The 20598-nt window shown below is 39.1% G+C and overlaps 1 protein-coding gene across 1 annotated transcript in view; it reads left to right on the forward strand.

Moving 5' to 3' along the window:
- Positions 1-20598, forward strand: part of SIMC1 (SUMO interacting motifs containing 1) — a 97086-nt gene that overhangs the window by 51151 nt on the left and 25337 nt on the right. Inside the window, exons 2-7 of the mRNA XM_059917751.1 lie at positions 974-2524; positions 6854-7086; positions 7852-7921; positions 12665-12819; positions 17474-17626; positions 19491-19619. Coding sequence (XP_059773734.1) covers positions 974-2524; positions 6854-7086; positions 7852-7921; positions 12665-12819; positions 17474-17626; positions 19491-19619 — 2291 coding nt within the window. The remainder of the gene's footprint in view (positions 1-973; positions 2525-6853; positions 7087-7851; positions 7922-12664; positions 12820-17473; positions 17627-19490; positions 19620-20598) is intronic.

Genomic DNA, 20598 nt, shown 5'->3' on the forward strand with positions numbered 1-20598 from the left:
CAGTGGTGACCATCACATCTATTAAAAGAAATAGCACGGTAGCTGTAGTAGCAGCAAGAGCATTGCTAGCCCAGCAATTAGCACCCGACATATCAGTGGCACTGGTACCCAACCAAGTGAGGAGACACCTGGAAGGCAGAGCAATATTGTTCCTGGCTCATGACACAGAGGTTGTTTACAGTACCTCTGGCTGGCATCATCAGGCTTTGTGAACTACCTAATCATTTTGCCAAGGAATGGGGGTGAATATAGGAGGTTTTTTGTAATTAATTTAGGCTCAGACTTACAATGGTTAGTTTTATAACCCTTAGTGTATTATCCTCCATATCTGACTATAGGCTGATTATACATTGAATGAAGTTGTACATTCCTAGGCCCTAACAGGGAAAGAAGGAAACAGGCCTGGGTTTGAATGTCTGTCTCTGCTACATAGCTATATAATCCATAGGTAAATAACCTAACCCCTCTGAACTTTAGTTTCCCCATCTGTATAATAGAGATGATAATGCCTTCCTGACAGGGTCATTGTGAAAATTAAAGATGTGTGAAAGCACTCAATACATTCTTAGCACAAAGTAGATTCTCTTATATTAGTTTCCCTTCTTTAGCTTCTGTTGTAGGTTATCTTGTGTATTTGCTTTTCCAAACAAAGGTTGCTTTTTACTTTGACTTAAGGTTGAAATCTTCTCTACTACTCCCCTGTCCACCTTGGATCATAAAACATTTCCCCCTGTGTCCTCTGTTATGTGCTTGTGGCATTTGGATAGTTTAAGAAGGTGTAGAAATTGGAAGCTTTGACAGAGGAAAATTTTGGCCAAAGGAAATAAACTAACGCTTATGTTATATAAGATATATAAATTGTCAGTGAAGTGAAAAGGTAAAATGGTTTATCCTTAAAAGCTAAACTTTAAGTCCTCTTAGATAAAGCTAAGACCCGTACTTGACCTCTTATCTTCTCACAATCTTTCAACAGGACTTCATTGACTTAACTAGAGAAACCAGACCAAGGGCAAAGGATCGCAATGGACTCTGTGTGATTGACCTAACAGGATCTGAGGAAGAAAATAGGCCTATTGCCACTCTTGACTTGACTCTAGAACCTGTTGCTCCTTCCCAGAAAGAGCCAGCCAGTCTTCAAGCATGTGCCAGCCTCTCCAGCAAAGAGGTGATGGAAGGGCGGGTAGACAGAAGCTCTCGGCCTGCAGCATGGAGAATCATTAACAGTGATCCTGTGGATTTGGACCTTTTGGAAGAAACTGCATTTGAAGGTCCCCAACCCCCTACGTCCATCAGTGGGGACTCTGTTTATCCAGGAGAGCCGAATTGTAGCTCAACCATATTCAAAGGTGACCTCGGCTTCTTGGCAAGCCTACAGCTATCTTCAGATATTCACTCCCTCCCTGCAACAAGCAATAATGGTAGCCGTAGCAATCAAAGGGCACCCTTGCCATGCCCACAGCAAGATGTGCCTTGCCCTCCACAAGCCTTGCCATGCCCACTGAGAACCTTGCCATGCCCACTGCGAGCCTCATCATGTCCACCACGAGCCTCCTCATGCCCACCGCGAGCCTTGTCATGCCCATCACAAACCATGCAGTGCCAACTACAAACTTTGCCTCACCTGCCTCAAGAAGGGCCATGCCCTCCTCAAGATGTGCCATGCCCTCAGAATGTGCCATGCACTCAGCAGAATATGCCAAGTCCACCTCAAGACTCATCATGGCAACTTCAACACTCACAAAGCCCACCTCAAGACTCACTGTGTCCACCTCAAGACTCACTGGGCCTACCTCAAGATGTACCAGGCCCACCTCAAAACATAACATATCCACAAGATGTGGCACACCTGCAAAACATGCCACAGTCCCTGGGAGACATGCCACAGTCACCAGGAGATATGCTACAATCATCAGGAGACAGGCCACAGTCATCAGGAGACGTGCCCCAGTCACCAAGAGATGTGCCACAGTCACCAGTAGATGTCCTACAGTCACCAGCAGATGTGTCACAGTCACCAGCCAATGTACCACAGTCACCAAGAGACACTCCACCGTCACCAGGAAGTGTACCACATTCACCTGGAGAAGTCCCACACTTATCAGGAGATGTGCTACATTCACCTGGGGACATGTCATGCTTGCCAGAAGACATGCCACACACACTTGGAGACTTGCCTCATTTACCAAAACTTAGGCCTGACTCTCCGCAAAATGATGTACAGAACCATGACACCCCTATGGATGTCTCAGCTCCATCCTCTCCAAGCTGCTCTCCCAGCCCACACTCTCCACAGTTTGAAACTTCCTTAGAGAAAGTTCCTTGGCTCTCTGTCACAGAAACTCCAGCCAGAAAAAAGATATCATTGTCAGAGCCTGTCAACCCCGGATCTACCCAGGTGCAAGCACGAACACCACAAGGTGGGTTGTACAACAGACCATGCCTGCATAGACTGAAGTACTTCTTACGACCTCCAGTGCATCACCTCTTCTTCCAGACACTAATACCAGATAAAGACACAAGAGAGGTGAGCTAACATGTCTTCCCCTGGGGATCAGGTGTCCTTTGTATAGGCCTAGCATGACGTTAGTATGCTACCAGGAGTCCATGCATGAGAGGACAGGCCCAGCTGAGCTAAGACATTTTTATCTTTCTCCCACTGTGGAACCATTCAGTGTAGAATCAGATCTGGGTTCAAATTCAGCCCCACACTTAAAATCTGGCACTGAAGAAGTCACTTTACCTATCTATAAAATGGAGATAAGAACATACCTCACAGTATCATTAAAGGAGATAATATGTAAAGTGCCTGTTGGGGTGTCTGGCTCATCATAGGCCTTCATCAAATACTTCTCAATTTCTCTGCCTTTCCTTCCTCAATTCCTGATGCCCTCATTACAGCTTCCATATCACAGAGATAATAATACTCATGACACTTTGGTACCTCCAAATTGTTACTCTCTAACTTTGGGGGAGGAAATTCAATTTTAAGATTTTGTTTTTTAATTTATTGATTGATTGATTGATTTTTGGCTGTGTTGGGTCTTCATTGCTGTGCGCAGGCTTCCTCTAGCTGCAGCGAAGGGGGGCTACTCTTGGCTGCGGTGCGCGGGCTTCTCATTGCGGTGGCTTCTCTTGTTGCGGAGCACGGGCTCTAGGCCTGCGGGCTTCAGTAGTTGTGGCACGTGGACTCAGTAGTTGTGGCTCCCAGGCTCTAGAGCACAGGCTCAGTGGTTGTGGCACACGGGCTTAGTTGCTCCGTGGCACGTGGGATCCTCCCGGACCAGGGCTCGAACCCATGTCCCCTGCATTGGCAGGCGGATTACCAACCACTGTGCCACCAGGGAAGTCCAAGATTTTTTTTTTTATTGAAGTTGATTTACAATATTGTTTTAGTTTCAGGTATACAGCAAAGTGATTCAGTTATATACTTGTTCAGATTATTTTCCATTACACATCATTACAAGATATTGAATATTGTTCCCTGTGCTAGACAGTAGATCCTTGTTGCTGATCTATTGTATGTATAGCAGTTTGTGTCTGTTAATCCCATACTTCTAACTTGTCCTTCCCCACCTCCCTTTCCCCTTTGGTACCCATAAGTTTGTTTTCTATGTCTGCGAGTCTGTTTCTGTTTTGTAGATAGATTCATTGGTATTATTTTTTTGGATTCCACATATAAGTGATATTATATAATATCTGTCTTTCTCTGTCTGACTTACTTCACTTAGTATGATATTCTCTAGGTCCATCCATGTTGCTGCAAATGGCATTATTTCATTCTTTTTTTATAGCTGAGTAATATTCCACTGTGTGTGTGTGTGTGTGTGTGTGTATACCACATCTTCTTAAACCAATCATCTGTTGATGGGCACTTGGGTTGTTTCCATGTCTTGGCTATTGTAAATAGTGCTACTATGAACATTGGAGTGCCTGTATCTTTTTAAATTAGAGTTTTCATCTTTTTCCAGATATATGCCCAGGAGTGGGATTGCTGGACATATGGTAGCTCTATTTTTCATTTTTTGAGGAACCTCCATACTGTTTTCCATAGTGGCAGCACCAGTTTGCATTCCTACCAACAGTGTAGGAGGGTTCCCTTTTCTCCACACCCTCTCCAGCTCAATTTTAAGATTTTAACAGGAATGCTACTTCCCATTAGTCTTCATTGATCTCTAAGAACTAAACTAGATGTGTAAGAAAAAAAAATTGTGGCTAAGTCCCATAACATGAAGCTTTTTTTCATTATACCTAACCACGTTCCCAACATTAAGACTGGCTTGAAGTTGTTCAAGAATTCAAAAGGTGCGTTCTCCTGTTGGAGCAATCCGTAATCCAGCTTAGTGGGTGTCAGACATTCACATTGATTTGCCCTTGGAGAGTGAATTTTTTTCTCTTGTTTTAATTGTTCTATCTTCTAGTAGGTTTTATGTCTCCTCCTTCTGAATGACTCTCCCCAACACTAGCTCGTTCTCTTTTTTCCTGTGGGTTTGCCTCCTATTGGCGATACATCATTCCATTATTGAGCACCTGGGGGACTTGAGAAAGTTTGTTTACCTAGTCAAGGCTGTGTGCTTTGTAGGTGCTACACAACCAAAGAAGCCATCAGTAGATACAGGTCCACCTTATGTGTACACATAGCTCAGATTACAAGGTGGCAATTAGGCTACACAGAGTGGCTTTTTCTTCTTCATCTTTATTTCTTACCTTCTCAAAGAATCTCAGCCATCTAGAATACATCTGTAAATCTTTTCTGTCTCTTTTGATTACTTTTGGGCTTTTTATAAGTACTTCTTCACTAAGTCATTCTCCCCCCAGAACTTTTTTTTAGTGTGATGCACTTTATTTTCTATTCTATTCTAATTCATTGGGGTTTTTGGTCAGTACATTATTTTTTTTATTGAAGTATAGTTGATTTACAGTAGTATATTAGTAATGGGCAAAGGATTTGAATAGACATTTCTCCAAAGATTTTCTGTATCGTTAGTCATTAGGGAACTGCAAATCAGAATCACAATGGGATACCACTTTGTATCCACTAGGATGGCTATAATAATACTTATTATAACCATTTATAGCCAATAAATATATTTATTATATTAAATATATATTTAATAATATATAACTATATTATTAAAATATAGTTGATTTACAATATTATGTTAGTTTCAGGTATATAACAAAGTGATTCCGTTATTTTTTTCAGGTTATATTCCATTATAGGTTTTTACAGCATATTGAATATAATTCCCTGTGCTATACAGTAAATTCTCCCAAGAACTTCTTAGCCAGTGTCCATGCTGCCACTAACCAGCCATTAGCCTTAACTCCTCTGAGTTATCAGCAAGATCAGGGGTTACCCTCAGGTGTCCTGAGACATAAGAAAGCTAACTGGACTTCTCTCTTCCAGAAAGCTAACTGCCCTCTCCCCAGACGGCAATTCCAGCCATCACTGTTTTTCTGTTATACATAAACTATCAAACTTTGTTTGGCTTGTGTTTTAAAATTAATACTTATTCTCAGATTTTAAAAATAATGCTTGTTTAAGAAATAATTACCCATGATGCCATCAGTCAGCATTTATTAACGTTAATAATTGGGTGTATTTCCTTCTTAGTTGCCTTTTTATGTGTAGACACTTTAAATTTTTTAATAATTGGGGGTTTTAACAATAATATATTTATTATTGTTGGTTTTGTTGTTTATAGAGAGTTTGAGTTTAGATGGTAGCTATGGAGTTATACCGCTGTATGAAACCAGCTTCTGCCATCTATTGCATGAAAAATTCTCACTCTAAATCTCAGTTTCCTTATCTATAAAATAGGAATAATAATAACATGTATTTCTTAGAGTTGTTGAGAGAATTAAGTGAGGATAAGTTAAATGTTAAAACTTATTATTATAATTATTGTTGTTATTATATCAGACTTTTTAATGTTTGTTTTTCTTCTGATGATGTGTCTAATACAGAAAAATTGAAAAATAGAAAAGAACATATAGAGGAAAAATCATCCATCATTTCACCACCCAGATAATAGAAAACCACTTTTCATACATTCTCTCTCATTCTTTATATACATACTGTTTGGGGGTTGGGGTGGGGGGTGAAGCAACTTAATATTTACTGTTGACTCAAAAAAAAATCAACAAAATGGAGTTCTTCTTCTAACAATAAAACATATTTAAATCATCTTAATTCATCTCTTTGTTTCAGTATCTGATATAGTATCATAGCTACCCCTAAATATCTTATCACCCTTATTCCAAACTCAACTTAGGCTAGCTCTTAAATCTTTTGTACTTTCCTTTCTAATGCTATATTTTAACACAGATGAAATCATGTTACATGTAGAACTTTGTATTCTTTTTTTAAAATTATTTATTTATTTATTTATTTATTCGCTGTGTTGGGTCTTCATTTCTGTGTGAGGGCTTTCTCTAGTTGTGGCGAGTGGGGGCCACTCTTCATCGTGGTGCACGGGCCTGTCCTATCGCGGCCTCTCTTGTTGCGGAGCACGGGCTCCAGATGTGCAGGCTCAGTAGTTGTGGCTCATGGGCCCAGTTGCTCCGCGGCGTGTGGGATCTCCCAAGACCAGGGCTCAAACCCATGTCCCCTGCATTGGCAGGCAGATTCTCAACCACTGCACCACCAGGGAAGCCCAGAACTTTGTATTCTTATTTGTTAACTTAATATAAGCATTTTCCCATGTCATTAGAAATTTTTTAGATAAGGCTTTCCAGTCTCAATTTTTTAAATTATGAATATTTCAAATGCATGGAAAACTTCCCTGTCTTCAACCTCTTGCTTTTATGTCTATAGAAACCCACCCTAATTTATTTCTTTTTATCTCTGCAGAACAAAGGTCAAAAATTAGAACCTATCCCTCATCGAAGACTAAGGATGGTAACAAACACCATTGAAGAAAACTTTCCCCTGGGGACTGTGCAGTTTTTGATGGACTTTGTGTCACCCCAGCATTACCCACCCAGAGAAATTGTGGCTCACATCATCCAGAAAATCCTGCTCAGTGGCTCTGAGACTGTGGATGTTCTAAAGGAGGCCTACATGCTTCTCATGAAAATTCAACAGTATGAACCTTAGCTTTTGGCAAATCTTCTGGGGAACCCGGACTCAGGGCACAACTTTCTCTTGCCTAAGATTTATCCATCTAACCATAGAGAGGGTGACTTAGTATATTAGTATTATTTGGATTGCAAGTGACAGGAAACTCAATCCAAACTGGCTTTAACAGCTGGTAAAAGAGAATTTAATGACTCATGTTACTAGAAACCTAGGAATAAGATGTGACTTAATTCATTCAAAAATGGTTACCAGGATCCATTTTTCAGCTCTACTTTGCTGTTTTTAGGCTTCACATGGTAGCCTTCTCAACCTCTAGCTTTTACAACACTCTTAGTACAAGAGAAGGTCCACTTCCTTTACAATCACACAGAGTTCTGAAATTGAGTCTTATAGGTTTTAATTGGCATAACATAAGACATGAGTCCATCTTTGAGCCAATCATTGTGAACTGAGGAATAGAATAACAAGATTAACGTGCTTTGCAGACCTCATCCCAGGGTCCTATTGGGTAAAGCCAGTGGGCTAAGAATAATAAAGAGTTGATTTCTTCAAGGCAAAATTGGGGTACTAATGCTTCCCAAAAGACAAGTGGATATTGGGTAGCCAAAAAAAATGAAGTTCCACTACCCTCAGATGACATGGTATTGTATCAAAGGGTGGGCAAGAGCACTGAGGATAAGAGGAGGCTTCTTGCTTCTATCATCTTCGAGATCCCATCCCTTCTTCCACTAAACTCTCCAGAATTCTAATTGATGTCACTTTACTTTCAGGCTACATCCAGCTAATGCCAAGATGGTGGAGTGGGACTGGAAGCTGCTCACTTATGTCATGGAGGAAGAGGTAACATAGCAATTGCAAGCATAAATCTTTTGCAGAGGAAGTTTTAACTAGAAATAAAAGTGACTGTAAATCTGGTAGTAAAGTCTTTGCCATTATTCCTTTCTTTTACTCCCCCCAATCCCGACCAAAACATTCCTATTGAAATGGTATGTGCTGTCTTCCAATTCAAGATTGAATACATTCACTTATCCCTCTCCTTTTTCAGATTCCATTTAAAATAACAGTAAATAAATAGAGAAAAGTATAAACCTAAGGCACTGAAAATAAGGGGAAAGACAATAGATTTGAATGAAGATTGGAAGAGCTAAAGGAAATGTAAGAGTGATAACTGATGAAGCTAGGCTGAGAAAGCTACAGGCTAGAATACATGAGGAAGGTCTGTAGCCAAAGAGGGAGGAAATCTGCCCTTTAGGGCAGAGAAGTTTTAGACTCAGAAACACAATATATAAGAAGGTTGGAGTAGGATATGAGCTGTAAGTCTGTTGAAAGCTTGTAGATGGAACTGGCAATCTCTCTATTTTTGAGTACAGAAAGCTCAGTTGCCAGGTTACCTACCTTTCAGGCAAAAAATCAGAAGATTCATTGTCTAAAAGAAATTGAATGAACCATCTGTCATAAATGAAGGCAGCTAGTGTAGAGTTGGTGCTCCAAAAAAAAGTCTGCATTCTGACCTTTAGGGATCCCTAAACTTAATTGCCAGCTTTCTGTCTGCTAACCCAAAAGCACTTGGATGGAACAAATTATTGTCAACTTAGAACTCTATACTCAGCCAAACTATTAGTCAACTGTGAGGGTAGAATAAAGACATTTCCAGACATGTACAAACTTGAAAAACTATCCACACACCCCATTTCATAGGTTACTTGAAGATATACATACAAAGAATAGGGGAATAATCAAAGAAGGGGGAGACACAGGATCCAGGGAACACTAGATCTAATCCAGAAGAGTAAGAAAGAGAAGTCCTGAGATTACTGCAAATAGTAGACCTAGAGAGCAATCACTCCAGACTGGAGCAAAAAAACACAGGGCTTTAAGAAAGCATGATTTGGAAAACACCACCAAGATTGTAGACAAGGAAGCTCCAGGCCCTTGTTCCCCAATGGAGACACCAAGTTAACAACAATATATGGACCAGAATACCTTTGTGAAAACTCTAGAGACCAGTTGAGAAGTTGTACTCAGGCCAATGCATAACCAAGAAGGGACTCCATTGAAAGGAGTAGGAAAGTTTGTGGTATTTTGTGTGTCCGTGCCCCTCCCTCTACCCAGCATAGCACAGTGCAACTAGGAGGAAATCTCCCATACCCTGGCTCCTCCCTTGGGATGGAAACAGAAGAGTGGACGTTGAGTCCAGTGTTCTAGCTTGTTAGGAAGATCGTTTCTGTCTTACCTGACTCAGAGCACTGTTGAGAACAGTGGTTTAGTTTTATGGCTGAAAAGAAATGTGAGCACTGCAGCGTTTTAGAGCTGCAGAGAGTATGCAGTTCCACAAACAGGTACTGGGGGAGCAAGAGACTGTGGGCTTTCAAGAAGAAGTAGTGGCAAGCCACTTGGGAAATTAAGGCAGATAAAAGCACACACACAAGCTCAGAGAAAATACATCTCCAGTAAAGGTCTGAGAGGTCTCAGAACCTTTAGCCAAGCTGATTGGTGAAGGTCTTGCCATGCATGGACTCAATGGATAAAGACTGGGAAAGGTGTTTTTTTTTCAAACGTTTAAATCTCAAAAGAAGATTACAAGGCATACAAAGAGACAGGGAAATGCGGCCCAATCAAAAGAATGAAATAAAGCTCCAGAAACTGACCCTAAAGAAACACAAATCTCTCAACGTACTGACAAAAAATTTTTTAAGCTATCTTAAAGATGCTCAAGGAGCTAAAAGAGAACACAGATAGACAACAAAATGAAGCAAGAAAATAATGCATGAACAAAATGGGAATATTAAATTTTAAAAAACTGTAGAAAATAATCAAACATATTCTGGAGCTGAAAAATACAGTAACTGAATTGAAAACTTCACTAGAGGAGTTCAACAACAGTCTTGGTCAGGCAGGAGAAAAAAAATCAATGAACATGAAGAAAGGTCATTTGAAATCACTGAGAAAGAGGAGCAAAAAGAAAACAGAATGAAGAAAATTGATGAGCACCTAAGGGACTATGGGACACCATTAAATGGACCATATACATATTAGGGAAGTCCCAGAAAGGGAAGAGAGAAAGGGACAAAGAGCTTATTTGAAGAAATAATAACCAAAAACTTTCCAAGTCTGAGGAAAGAAATGGACATACAAATTCAAGAAAGCTCCAGTGAGAATAAACCAAAGAGACCCCACACCAAGGCACATTATAATCAAACTGTCAAAAGTTAAAGACTTTTTCTTTGAAAGACATTTTCTTGAAGGCAGCAAGAAAAAAGTGAATTATCACATACAAGTGAGTTTGTATAAGACTCTCGGCAGATTCTCAGAGAAACCTTGCAGGTCAGAAGGCAATGGGATGATGTATTCAAAGTTCTAAAAGAAAAGAACTGTCAACCAAGAATACTATATCTGGCAAAACTTTCCTTCAAAAATGAGGGCGAGCAGCAGGAGAGAAGTGACACATCAATACAAGATCCTCAATAAGATTATCAGAGATTTCTCATTAGAAACTGGAGGCCAGAAGTTAGTGGGACGATATATTCAAAGTGCTAAAGAATAAAAGTCAACCAAGATTCCTGTATCCAGCAAAACTGTCCTTCAGAAATGAGGGAGAAACTACTGGGCGTATACCCTGAGAAAACCATAATTCAAAAAGAATCATGTACCACAATGTTCATTGCAGCTCTATTTACAATCGCCAGGACATGGAAGCAACCTAAGTGTCCATCAATAGATGAATGGTTAAAGAAGATGTGGCACATATATACAATGGAATATTACTTACCCATAGAAAAATGAAATTGAGTTATTTGTAGTGAGGTGGATGGACCTAGAAACTGTCATATAGAGTGAAGTAAGTCAGAAAGAGAAAAACAAATACCGTATGCTAACACATATATATGGAATCTAAAAAAAAAATGTTTCTGAAGAACCTAGGGGCAGGACAGGAATAAAGACGCAGACGTAGAGAATGGACTTGAGGACATGGGGAGGGGGAAGGGTAAGCTGGGATGAAGTGACAGAGTGGCATGGACATATATACACTACCAAATGTAAAATAGCTAGCTAGTGGGAAGCAGCCGCATAGCACAGGGAGATCAGCTCGGTGCTTTATGTCCACCTAGAGGGGTGGGATAGGGAGGGTGGGAGGGAGACGCAAGAGGGAGGGGATATGAGGATGTAAGTATATGTATAGCTGATTCACTTTGTTATACAGCAGAAACTAACACACCATTGTAAAACAATTATACTCCAATAAAGTTGTTTAAAAAAAAAAATGAGGGAGAAATAAACACATTCCCAGATAAACAAAGCTGAGGGAGTTCATTTACTACTAACCCTGCTCATCAAGAAATGCTAAAGGGAGTCCTGCAGGGTAAAATGAAACACTAAACAGTAACTTGAAGCCATATGAAGTAGTAAAGATATCAATAAAGATAAATACATGGGCAGTTATAAAAGCTATTATTGTAACAATGGTTTGTAACTCCACATTGGTTTTCTATAATGTATTAAGTAACTAATACATTTTTAAAGTATTAATCTAAAAGCTAGTATTATTGTAACTTTGTAACTCCACGTTTTGTTTTCTACATAATTTAAAAGATTAATGCATTTAAAAGAATTTTTAGTTTATTTTGGGGCACACAATATATGAAGATATAGTTTTGTGACTTCAACAACTAAAAGGGGTGGGAACAGAGCTGTAAAGGAGCAGAGTTTTTGTGTGTTATTGAAGTTAAGCTGGTATAAATTCAAAGTATTATAATTTTAGAATGTTAAATGTAATCCCCATGGTAACCACAAAGACAATAGCTATAGAATGTACACAAAAGGAAATGAGAAAGGAATGTAAACATTTCACTATGAAAAAATCAACTAAAGACAATAATGCAGGAAATGAGGGACAAAAAAACTATAAGGCATTTACAAAACAAATAACACAAGGCCAGAAGTAAGTCTTTCCTTGTCAGTAAAGGGAAACCAACGAATTGTGCATGCCTGCCTGCTGTGTGACAGGCACTTACGCTGGCTTTGGTAAGGTTAGAGTTATCACCACATAAATCACAAGGACACTGAGACTCAGAGGGGTAAGTTAAATAAGGGATGGAGCTGAGTTTCAAACAAACAAATAAATAAGGTCTGTGCACCACCAAAGCCCATGCTCTTTACCTGCATCAGTTAGGCTTCAACAGTTAGGATCATTTCACCTGTAACAGAAAACCCAGCTCAGACTTGCTTTCACAATAAGGATATACATCAGCTCATCTTACTAGAAGTATAGCAGTGAGATAGACATCATGGTTGCTTGATCTAGTAGCTTGGCAGAGTCATTTTTCTGTCTCTCTGTTCGGATATCCACAGTTTAGGGTTTATCCTGAGACTGATAGTTAGGTTCAGTGAAAGAACTCTAGGATTGCCCTATTTGCCCTCTTTTATAATGACCTAGACTGCTTGCTCTTTCCCAGAAACCTCTCTTTTAGATACACACTCGTTGACTCATGGGCCTTCCCTTAACTTAGTATTTATGAGAGCCCAGTGCTCAGTGTCATCCAAGAGATTGAGAGGAAATACTTACTCCTCATTTTTTCCCCCCAGGGACAAAATCTGCCCGGGCGAGTCCTTTTTCTACGTTATGTAGTACAGACCCTGGAAGATGATTTCCAACAGATCCTGAGGAAGCAGCGACAGCACCTGCAGCAATCTATTGCAAGCACTGTGCTATCCTGTGACAAGCAACCCCACAATGTCAGGTAACCAGCCATCTGAGCCCTGGGATGACAAGAGGGAGGGGCTGTAAGTGGGCAGCTACTCAAGTCCGGAGAACATCAGGTGGATGAGATTTTCTAGTAGCTAGATAGTATAACAGGGGTAGTTATTACAACTATAAACAGTCCTAGAAGAAAACCTCTCTGTACCAACTGTGTGTCAGATGCCATAACTTGTGTGGTTTTTTTCCGAAGACCATCAGACTTCCTTTAGCCTATTTCAGTATTGTTCAGACGGCCTTGTGAGATCTAGGGGAAAAACTTGACTTGTGTAAAACTTTTCACAGCTTTTATAAACCTAAATTTATTTCCATCCCCGTGAGTAACTCAAGATAAATCTCATTTGTCACTACTACTTTCTGAAAAGTCTATTATGATAATAGGTCACGTGGCTGACAATAAGGTACAGTAAGGTAGCAAGCACGTGTTCTTTTTTTGTAGGATCAGGGCCAAAGCTTCTGGAAGCTTCAGAGTGGGGAACTACCATATCCATATACCAACAGGGGGAAATGTGGTTTGTAGGGTAGGGATCTCAGGCTAGAATTTTCATCCTGGAACTACAGCTTTGCTTCTTTTGGAAACGGTTCTCACCAGCATTCCTTTTTTCAGAGCATCATTAGATTTTTTTCACTCACATTTACATTCTCATATGTTCTTGCATATTTGTTAAGAATAGTTTTCACAGGCCAGTGTGGGATATTGACTATTATAGCTCCTTTAATTAAAAACGGGGGACGTTTCATTATGTTCTAAGTAACAGTCAGCTTTTTCTCCCTTAGTTTGCATGCTTATATCCATTTCCCTAGATGTGGCATTTTACATAAAGTTTAAATGTTAATGATTATAGGGGGTAGAAAATCAGTAAGTAGAGAAACTACAGAGAGCACAGGATAGCATAGTTGGGTTTAAAATTGAAAAATAACAATTTAAATAGTGAGAGCAACTCTCCTGACCATTCTGCTTTGTGAGCTTAGGCATTGGATTGGGAAATGGGAGACATGAACCCAACTCAATCCAGTGACAAGTCACTCACTTTCATTGTGTGAGCCTCTCACTATACCCAACACTATACTCTTGGGTTTAAAGATAGGCATTGGTAACCTCTAAATGCAAGCCACATACTCTATTTTGTGCTTTATCAATGAAAAAAATCAGTTCCAGCTGATCAGTTACAGCTGGGGAAACCAGCTGTATTTGATTCAATAAGAGATGGCTATTAGATTGAGGTTGTGGTTACATGGATGTGTGCATGTATTTATCAAAACTCATCAAACAGTATATAACTGTGCTTTGACCTGTAACGGGTGGGACAGTTGTCAGAGCTTTCTGAGAGGCTGTTCCTGGATTATAATCCTCAGCTTAGCTCAAATAAAATTTTCCATTTCCTTCTTAAAATAAAAAAAATTCATCAAAAAAAAAACCAGTGTGCAATTTATTTTATATAAGTTATACCTCAAAGATAAGTTTTTAAAACGAAAGTGATGGTAAGTCAGTCTCCATATGACCCCTTAAGGGATTTTCTTTTCTTTTTTTAACTGTGCATACAAAGAGTAATCTAGTTCTACACGATTTAAGAAATACACTAGTCCCCAGATCCCCTCACTCACATTTTCCTTTCCCAAGGGGTAACTACTTTCAACTCTTTTATTTAAGTGATTCTTTGGATTTTTACCTCTTTATGGCTAAATAAACTGCTTGTGTTGCTAATTGTTGATTTTTCATTGTTAGCTATTATCTATTAACTCTCCACATGAAAGATGAGTTAGCTCTTTTTCCTCTCTACCTCCCCTCTCTCTCTCTCTCTCTCTCTCTCACACACACACACACTTCCCAGCCCCCATGCCATTAATAGAATTATATCATAATTTTGTTTAGATCAGTATCCAATGTTTCCATCACTATAACTATGTGTGCTAGTCAGAGCTGAGCCAAGTACTAAACTGTGATTACTTTTTCTTTCACTCATACCTTTTTTGTTTTCCTTAGAGTTAATAACTGCCTCATTTTTAGTTTCCTTGTATTGTTTGTGCATGTCAGAAGTCAACCCCAGATTCTCTGCCGTTTGATTTAAATATCCCATCAAGATGTTTATTCACACTGGGTTAGTCTTATGAAGTTCTTCTTCTTGAAGGTCTGTGGTGGAACGTTTTGACCTCCTTCAATCTGAATTGGTTGTCCTCTTTTCCAGTCTTTATCATAAATGTGAAAATTCCCTTCACCTGTTTCCAGTGTTGGATCTCTGTTTCATATCTTCTCTTTCTTGGTTTACTCCCATGTTTTTGATAGATCAGTCTCCAGTAGCTTCTTAGAAAGGTATGTGGGAAGTAAAATTTTTGAGATCTTGTATGTCTGAAAATATCTTTATCTTCCCACACGTTGATTGATAAGTGAGTATAGATATTTAGGTTAGAAATATCTTTTCTACAGAACATTAAAGGAAATCTTCCATTGTCTTCTAGCTTCCAGAATTGCTGTGAAGAAGCCATAAGCTACTTTGATTACTGATTCTTTGTGTGTGCCTTGATTTTTTTCTCTAGCTGTTTACAGAATCCTCTTTTTGCCCAATATACTTGTTTTAGATCTATTTTCATCCAGTATGCTGGGCATTCATTGGGCCATTTCATATCCTTCATTCTTGGAAAATAGAATTTTCATTCCTGTTATCATGTTTTTAATTTCCAAGAGCTCTTTTTCTTTAAATGTTCCTTTTTGAAAATAATAAATAGTATTCTGTTTTTGTCTTTTTCTTTCATGGATCCATATCTTTTCATATCTTTGATTATACTAATGATAACTTTTGTTTTTGTTAATTCCCTGTATAATGTCTGTTTTCTCCAAGTTGCTTTTTTGAGGAGAAAGGAGGGTTGGTTTGGCTTTTTGGTGTTTATGTCTCATGTTAGAATATGTCCATAGATGTCTGGTAAACTTTTGTAATCTATCCACGTTTAAGGGTGACTCAAAAGCTCTTGGAAGCTCTGAGTACAGGTGAGGACTTGTCATTTCTGAGTTTCCCTGTCAGTGGAACTGGCTGCCCGTTTCTTAGGAAATACCTCATCAATGTCTTTAGGTCTTTCCTCTTGGGCTGGATGAGTTTTCCAGAAAATACTTCAGATTTCCTACATGAAGGATAAAGACCAGGATGCCAGGTTTTTGGAAGACCTGGGAAGGTGGCAAGGATCTCTGCACTGAGCATGCATAGGTTCACTTAGAGCCCCTGTTTTTGCTTTATCAGCCTTTGCCTCCCAGCTGTGCCTGGTATCCCAGTCCAGAGACCCTCTGTTTTACCTCTCCACAAAGTTAACCTGTAGTCTTCAGCATTGGGGGAGAAGATCTAAAAGTTTCTTAAACAGATTACAAGCCATCATATTTATTTTAATTTACCTGCTTTTACCCTAACTTCATCGAAACCTCATACTGCCATTTGCAGCACTTATTGAAGATTTTTTTTTCCATTTTTTGGTAAATAGGATTAAATAGGATTGCTCTTCTCTACTGCTGGCTTAGGATTCAGCTTTCTCAATTCTGCCAAGTCAGTTAAAATTTATCCCTTTGCCAAAGTCATAGACTTAGATTAAACATCATCTAAACATGACATTTGCCTTATTTACTTAGTTAATTGGTTACTTTGAATTTTGTAATCAGCATCTCTTACCCCACCCCTTAAATCAAAGGCTAGGACCTTGACAGTTACCTACATCCATCCCCCATCACCCACTTTTTGCACCTTCTTGCACCCAAAGTAATTGGCATCCTGAATGTTCATCATGTTCCTTTCCTTTTTATACAGTTTTATTGCATCTATATGTGTTCCTGTAAAGTATATATTTTTATTTTAGTTCCTTTTAGCTGTATATAAAAGAGTATCATGCTGTATGTAATCAATTGGTACTTTTATATTTCACTTACTATTATAAAGTACTAAGATTTGTCCATACTTATCCACTGTAGCATATTCATTTCCACTACTATAGAATATTGTTTTGTGAATATACTTCATTTTCCTTCCAGCTTCCAGATTTTTACTGTTATTATCTGCCCTCCTTTTCTCCCCTTCTTTGTGGATTTTTTAAAAAATGATTTACTGTAGTATTAGTGGCATTTTAGGAGGGAACAAAACTAGATGTGTATATTCAATCCATCATTTTTACCTGGGTTACCTAAGCGATCATCAAAAGTAATTTTGACTATATGAGATGTTTTTACCTTACTAACTTTGTGAACCTACACCCTGTGTAAGGTTTGACTCCACTGCACATACCCTAAACCTTGGTTATTAGCATTAATAACTGACATCTAATAACAGAAAGCCAACAAAGTCATCCAGTCCAATTTTCCACTTTGTCAAGGAATGTTCCTGGTCAGGAAGCCACAGATAGTGCTCTTTGACCTTGGAGATACCTTTCAATAATTCTAACTTAAAGAAAAATGTTGATGTTTTACTTATCTTTTGTAACCTTACTGCAATTAAATGCAGGGTTTCCATTAGACTTTTTAAATATTGAAAGTAGCCTAAGGGCCCTCTCTGTTGCCTATAGGGAAATCTAGAGGTCTAGGAGCCCATGTTAAAGTTGCAGTTCTGAGCACCATATAGTAAGACAGAAGTTTAAACTTTTTCTTTCTTATCTTTCTTCCATTGCAGGGATGTCATCAAGTGGTTGGTCAAAGCAGTAACTGAAGACAGATTAACTCAGTCCCCAAAGGAGAATCAAACCTCTCCAGGAACAGGAATCTTGAAGGCCAGCAGTAGCCACCCTTCTCCCCAACCTAACCTGACAAAGAACAGCAATCAGCTGTAAGGAGCAGGCAGAAGTTATCTTTCCTGGGGCTATTGGGATTTACTGTTTTAGAGAACAGCACCACCCCCTAAGAGGAGTTTCCCCAAAATTAACAAGCTCTTATAACATAGGCTGATTTTTACTAAAAGCTATCTTAGTTTGACTAAAGGCTAAATTCCTAATTCCAAAGGTAAAACAAAAGCAGATGCTTTCCCCCTAGATGAATAGGACTTCACTAAGTGAATATAAATTCACAAAGCCGAAGTGGAACAAAAGCCAGAGGACAGTGCCCTCCCTTTCCTAGATTCCAAGAGACAATACAGGGTTACAGCTACTCACCACTTCATCTGTCCACTGACAGAAGAGGAGTCATGCGTAGTGGGTGTTCCAGCAGCCTCTTGTCCTCAAGGACCTGGGTCTCTCCTCCAGTCCTGGAAGAAGAAGAGCAGTTCAACCTGCAGGTTCCAACAGGTTATAACAGCAATGGTTCAGACCAGGGCAGGTCCTATTACCTCAGACCACACTGGAAAGAGATTCCTGGCATTTTTTTTATGGGATTGAAAGTGGTCTTGGCATTTTTTGAGAAATGCCAGGATTTGGGGGCTGGAACTGCCCTTGCACAAGTAACCTGCTATTCCATGTCAATTATGTTAAAAATGACAGTCACACTTGATATTTCAGATACAGTATTTGTGCCTAAATTCACAATGCTATATAATAATCTAGTTGCACTGACCTGATTTTCATATAAGTACTATGGGTTTTAACTAATTTAGGAGACAATCTTGTATCTAAAGGGAGAAAGTTTTGGAACAATGAAGTATTTGCTTGAGCAGATTGGGGAAGGTCCTAAAGTAGGGAAGTAGGGTTATCCCAGAACTCAGTACATAGACCCAAGAGAGAAGCAGACACTGTTCCTTAAATGAAAGCTAATATAATAATAATAATAGTAATAAATTTATTGTAAGTAGATATTAGTAGAATAAAATAGGGTCCCCCTAAAAGTGATCATGATCTTAACAACAACAGTAGGCACTGCTGTTTACCATTAATGAGTGCCTATCTGCCAGATATCTTAAACAGCACAACTTTATGAAATAGGTGGTATTATTTCTCCTTTTTTGAGATGAGAGAACTTAGACTGAAAGCAGTTTAGTAATTTGTCAAAAATTGATCAGCTTGTCATTGCTGAGCCAGAATCTGATGCCAGAGTCCCTGTTCCACCTATTGTGTCACTGGCTGCAGATTTTCTGAAAACAGAGCCTTTCCTTCCCTCACAAATAATAGTGCATGTTAGAAAAGGCTAGCTTCAAGGCCAGGCTCACCTTCTGAGGGGTTGCCCAGATTCCTTCTGCCACATCAGCCTGGCTGTCTCCGACAGTTAGGTCTGATGAGAGAGAGGGTCACGTTTCACCAGTTGAAATTCTGAGACTGAACTTAGTAAAAGATTATTGTAAAGGAACCAGTAACAGGAGAAGACTATATGGTAAATATGTATTTTCTCCTATCAAAGAAATTCAAATAATTGTTAGTCATTCTGGACCTGTTTCTTCATCTGTAAAATAGAGAAGTTATAGGTTAGGTGATCCTTAAAGTTCTCTAGATCCTTAAGATTGCATGTTTCTCTTTTTGAATTTAAAAGCAGCTTGCTTTTACAGCTCAACCCCAGGTTCTGAGAGGTTCAGATAGTATGATCTGGCAAAAGGGATTCAGGTAGGTGAAATTGCTAATAAAAGCATGCTGGTGCTTGAATAGTTCTCCCTGACCCTAGTGTGTGCTTTACAAGATCCTTTAGTACACTGGTGGGGACCTCATCCCAGCCAGTAGGGTAGCTCTTTGCCAGACCCTCCCGCTCATTTGTTTTCTGTGTTCTGGACTCAGGATTGTATGCCAGCTGCAGAGGATGCTGTCCATAGCCGTAGAGGTGGATAGGACCCCCACATGCAGCTCCAATAAAATTGCTGAAATGATGTTTGGGTTTGTGCTGGACATTCCTGAGAGGAGTCAGAGGTGAGTCTTAGTTTTTTTTTTTTTGTTCATTTGTTTTTTGTTTTGGTCTGGGAACATAATTTCAAAAGAAAATTCCAAATGGTAGTTAAATTAGGAAAAAAGAGGTAGAGGGATAGTTCCTGTCTCTTTAACCTTTTGAAAGAAAGAGGTTCTCAACCAGTTGTTATTATTTGCAACTAAGGCATAATTTCTTGGGAAGAGGCAGGGTTCCTTAAATGGAGCCTAAATTTTCCCACTTTATCCATCTGTCTAATAACTTTACTCATCTCTCAAGGTTCAGCTGTGAGGCACGACCATCTTCTCTGACCCTCAGCCATAGAGCCTGGTATAACTGTTCACTAAAGTCTTGATGGATGAATGAAATAGGCATATCCAATATTAGGGGGAAAAGAGGTGACGCAAGAATGAATAGGGTTGCACCTGTAGAATGAGCCCAGTTACTAAGAATAAGGAATTCAGTTTCTCTAAGCATTAATTAGTAAAGCATTTCATTAGGAAGAGATAAGGAAATAGAACTCTTGGCTAGGGCCAGTGATTCCTCCTTTGAACCAGTAATTTTAGAAATCCGAAGGAAGAAAAATAAACTGGAATGAATATGAATTCATGAACAGTTGCTGGTATAGAAAATAACTATGAGAAAATCATTGTATGGTGGTGGCCCTTGGGGGAAATTATCTCCGTCAGGTCCATGTCTGCTTCCCATCCCCATCCCCTAAGCTCCCAGTTGGCAGCCAAGACTATTCTTGTACCGTTCTGGTTCCTCTATTGGAAGAAAATGTCGTACCAAATAGAATTGTAATAAAGATTTAATTAAAATATCCTGCTAAGATTAAGACAAACATTTATTGGGTCCCTACAATGTGCCAGTCATTGTCATGTTAATTATCTCATGTTTTCATAAAACTTTATAATGTTATTCCTGTTTAACAAATGAGAAAAATACTCTAAGTAGTTAAATAACTAACCCAAGTTTACACAG

This window comes from Balaenoptera ricei, chromosome 3 (genome assembly GCF_028023285.1).
Source record: "Balaenoptera ricei isolate mBalRic1 chromosome 3, mBalRic1.hap2, whole genome shotgun sequence".
In the NCBI taxonomy this organism is placed as follows: domain Eukaryota; kingdom Metazoa; phylum Chordata; class Mammalia; order Artiodactyla; family Balaenopteridae; genus Balaenoptera; species Balaenoptera ricei.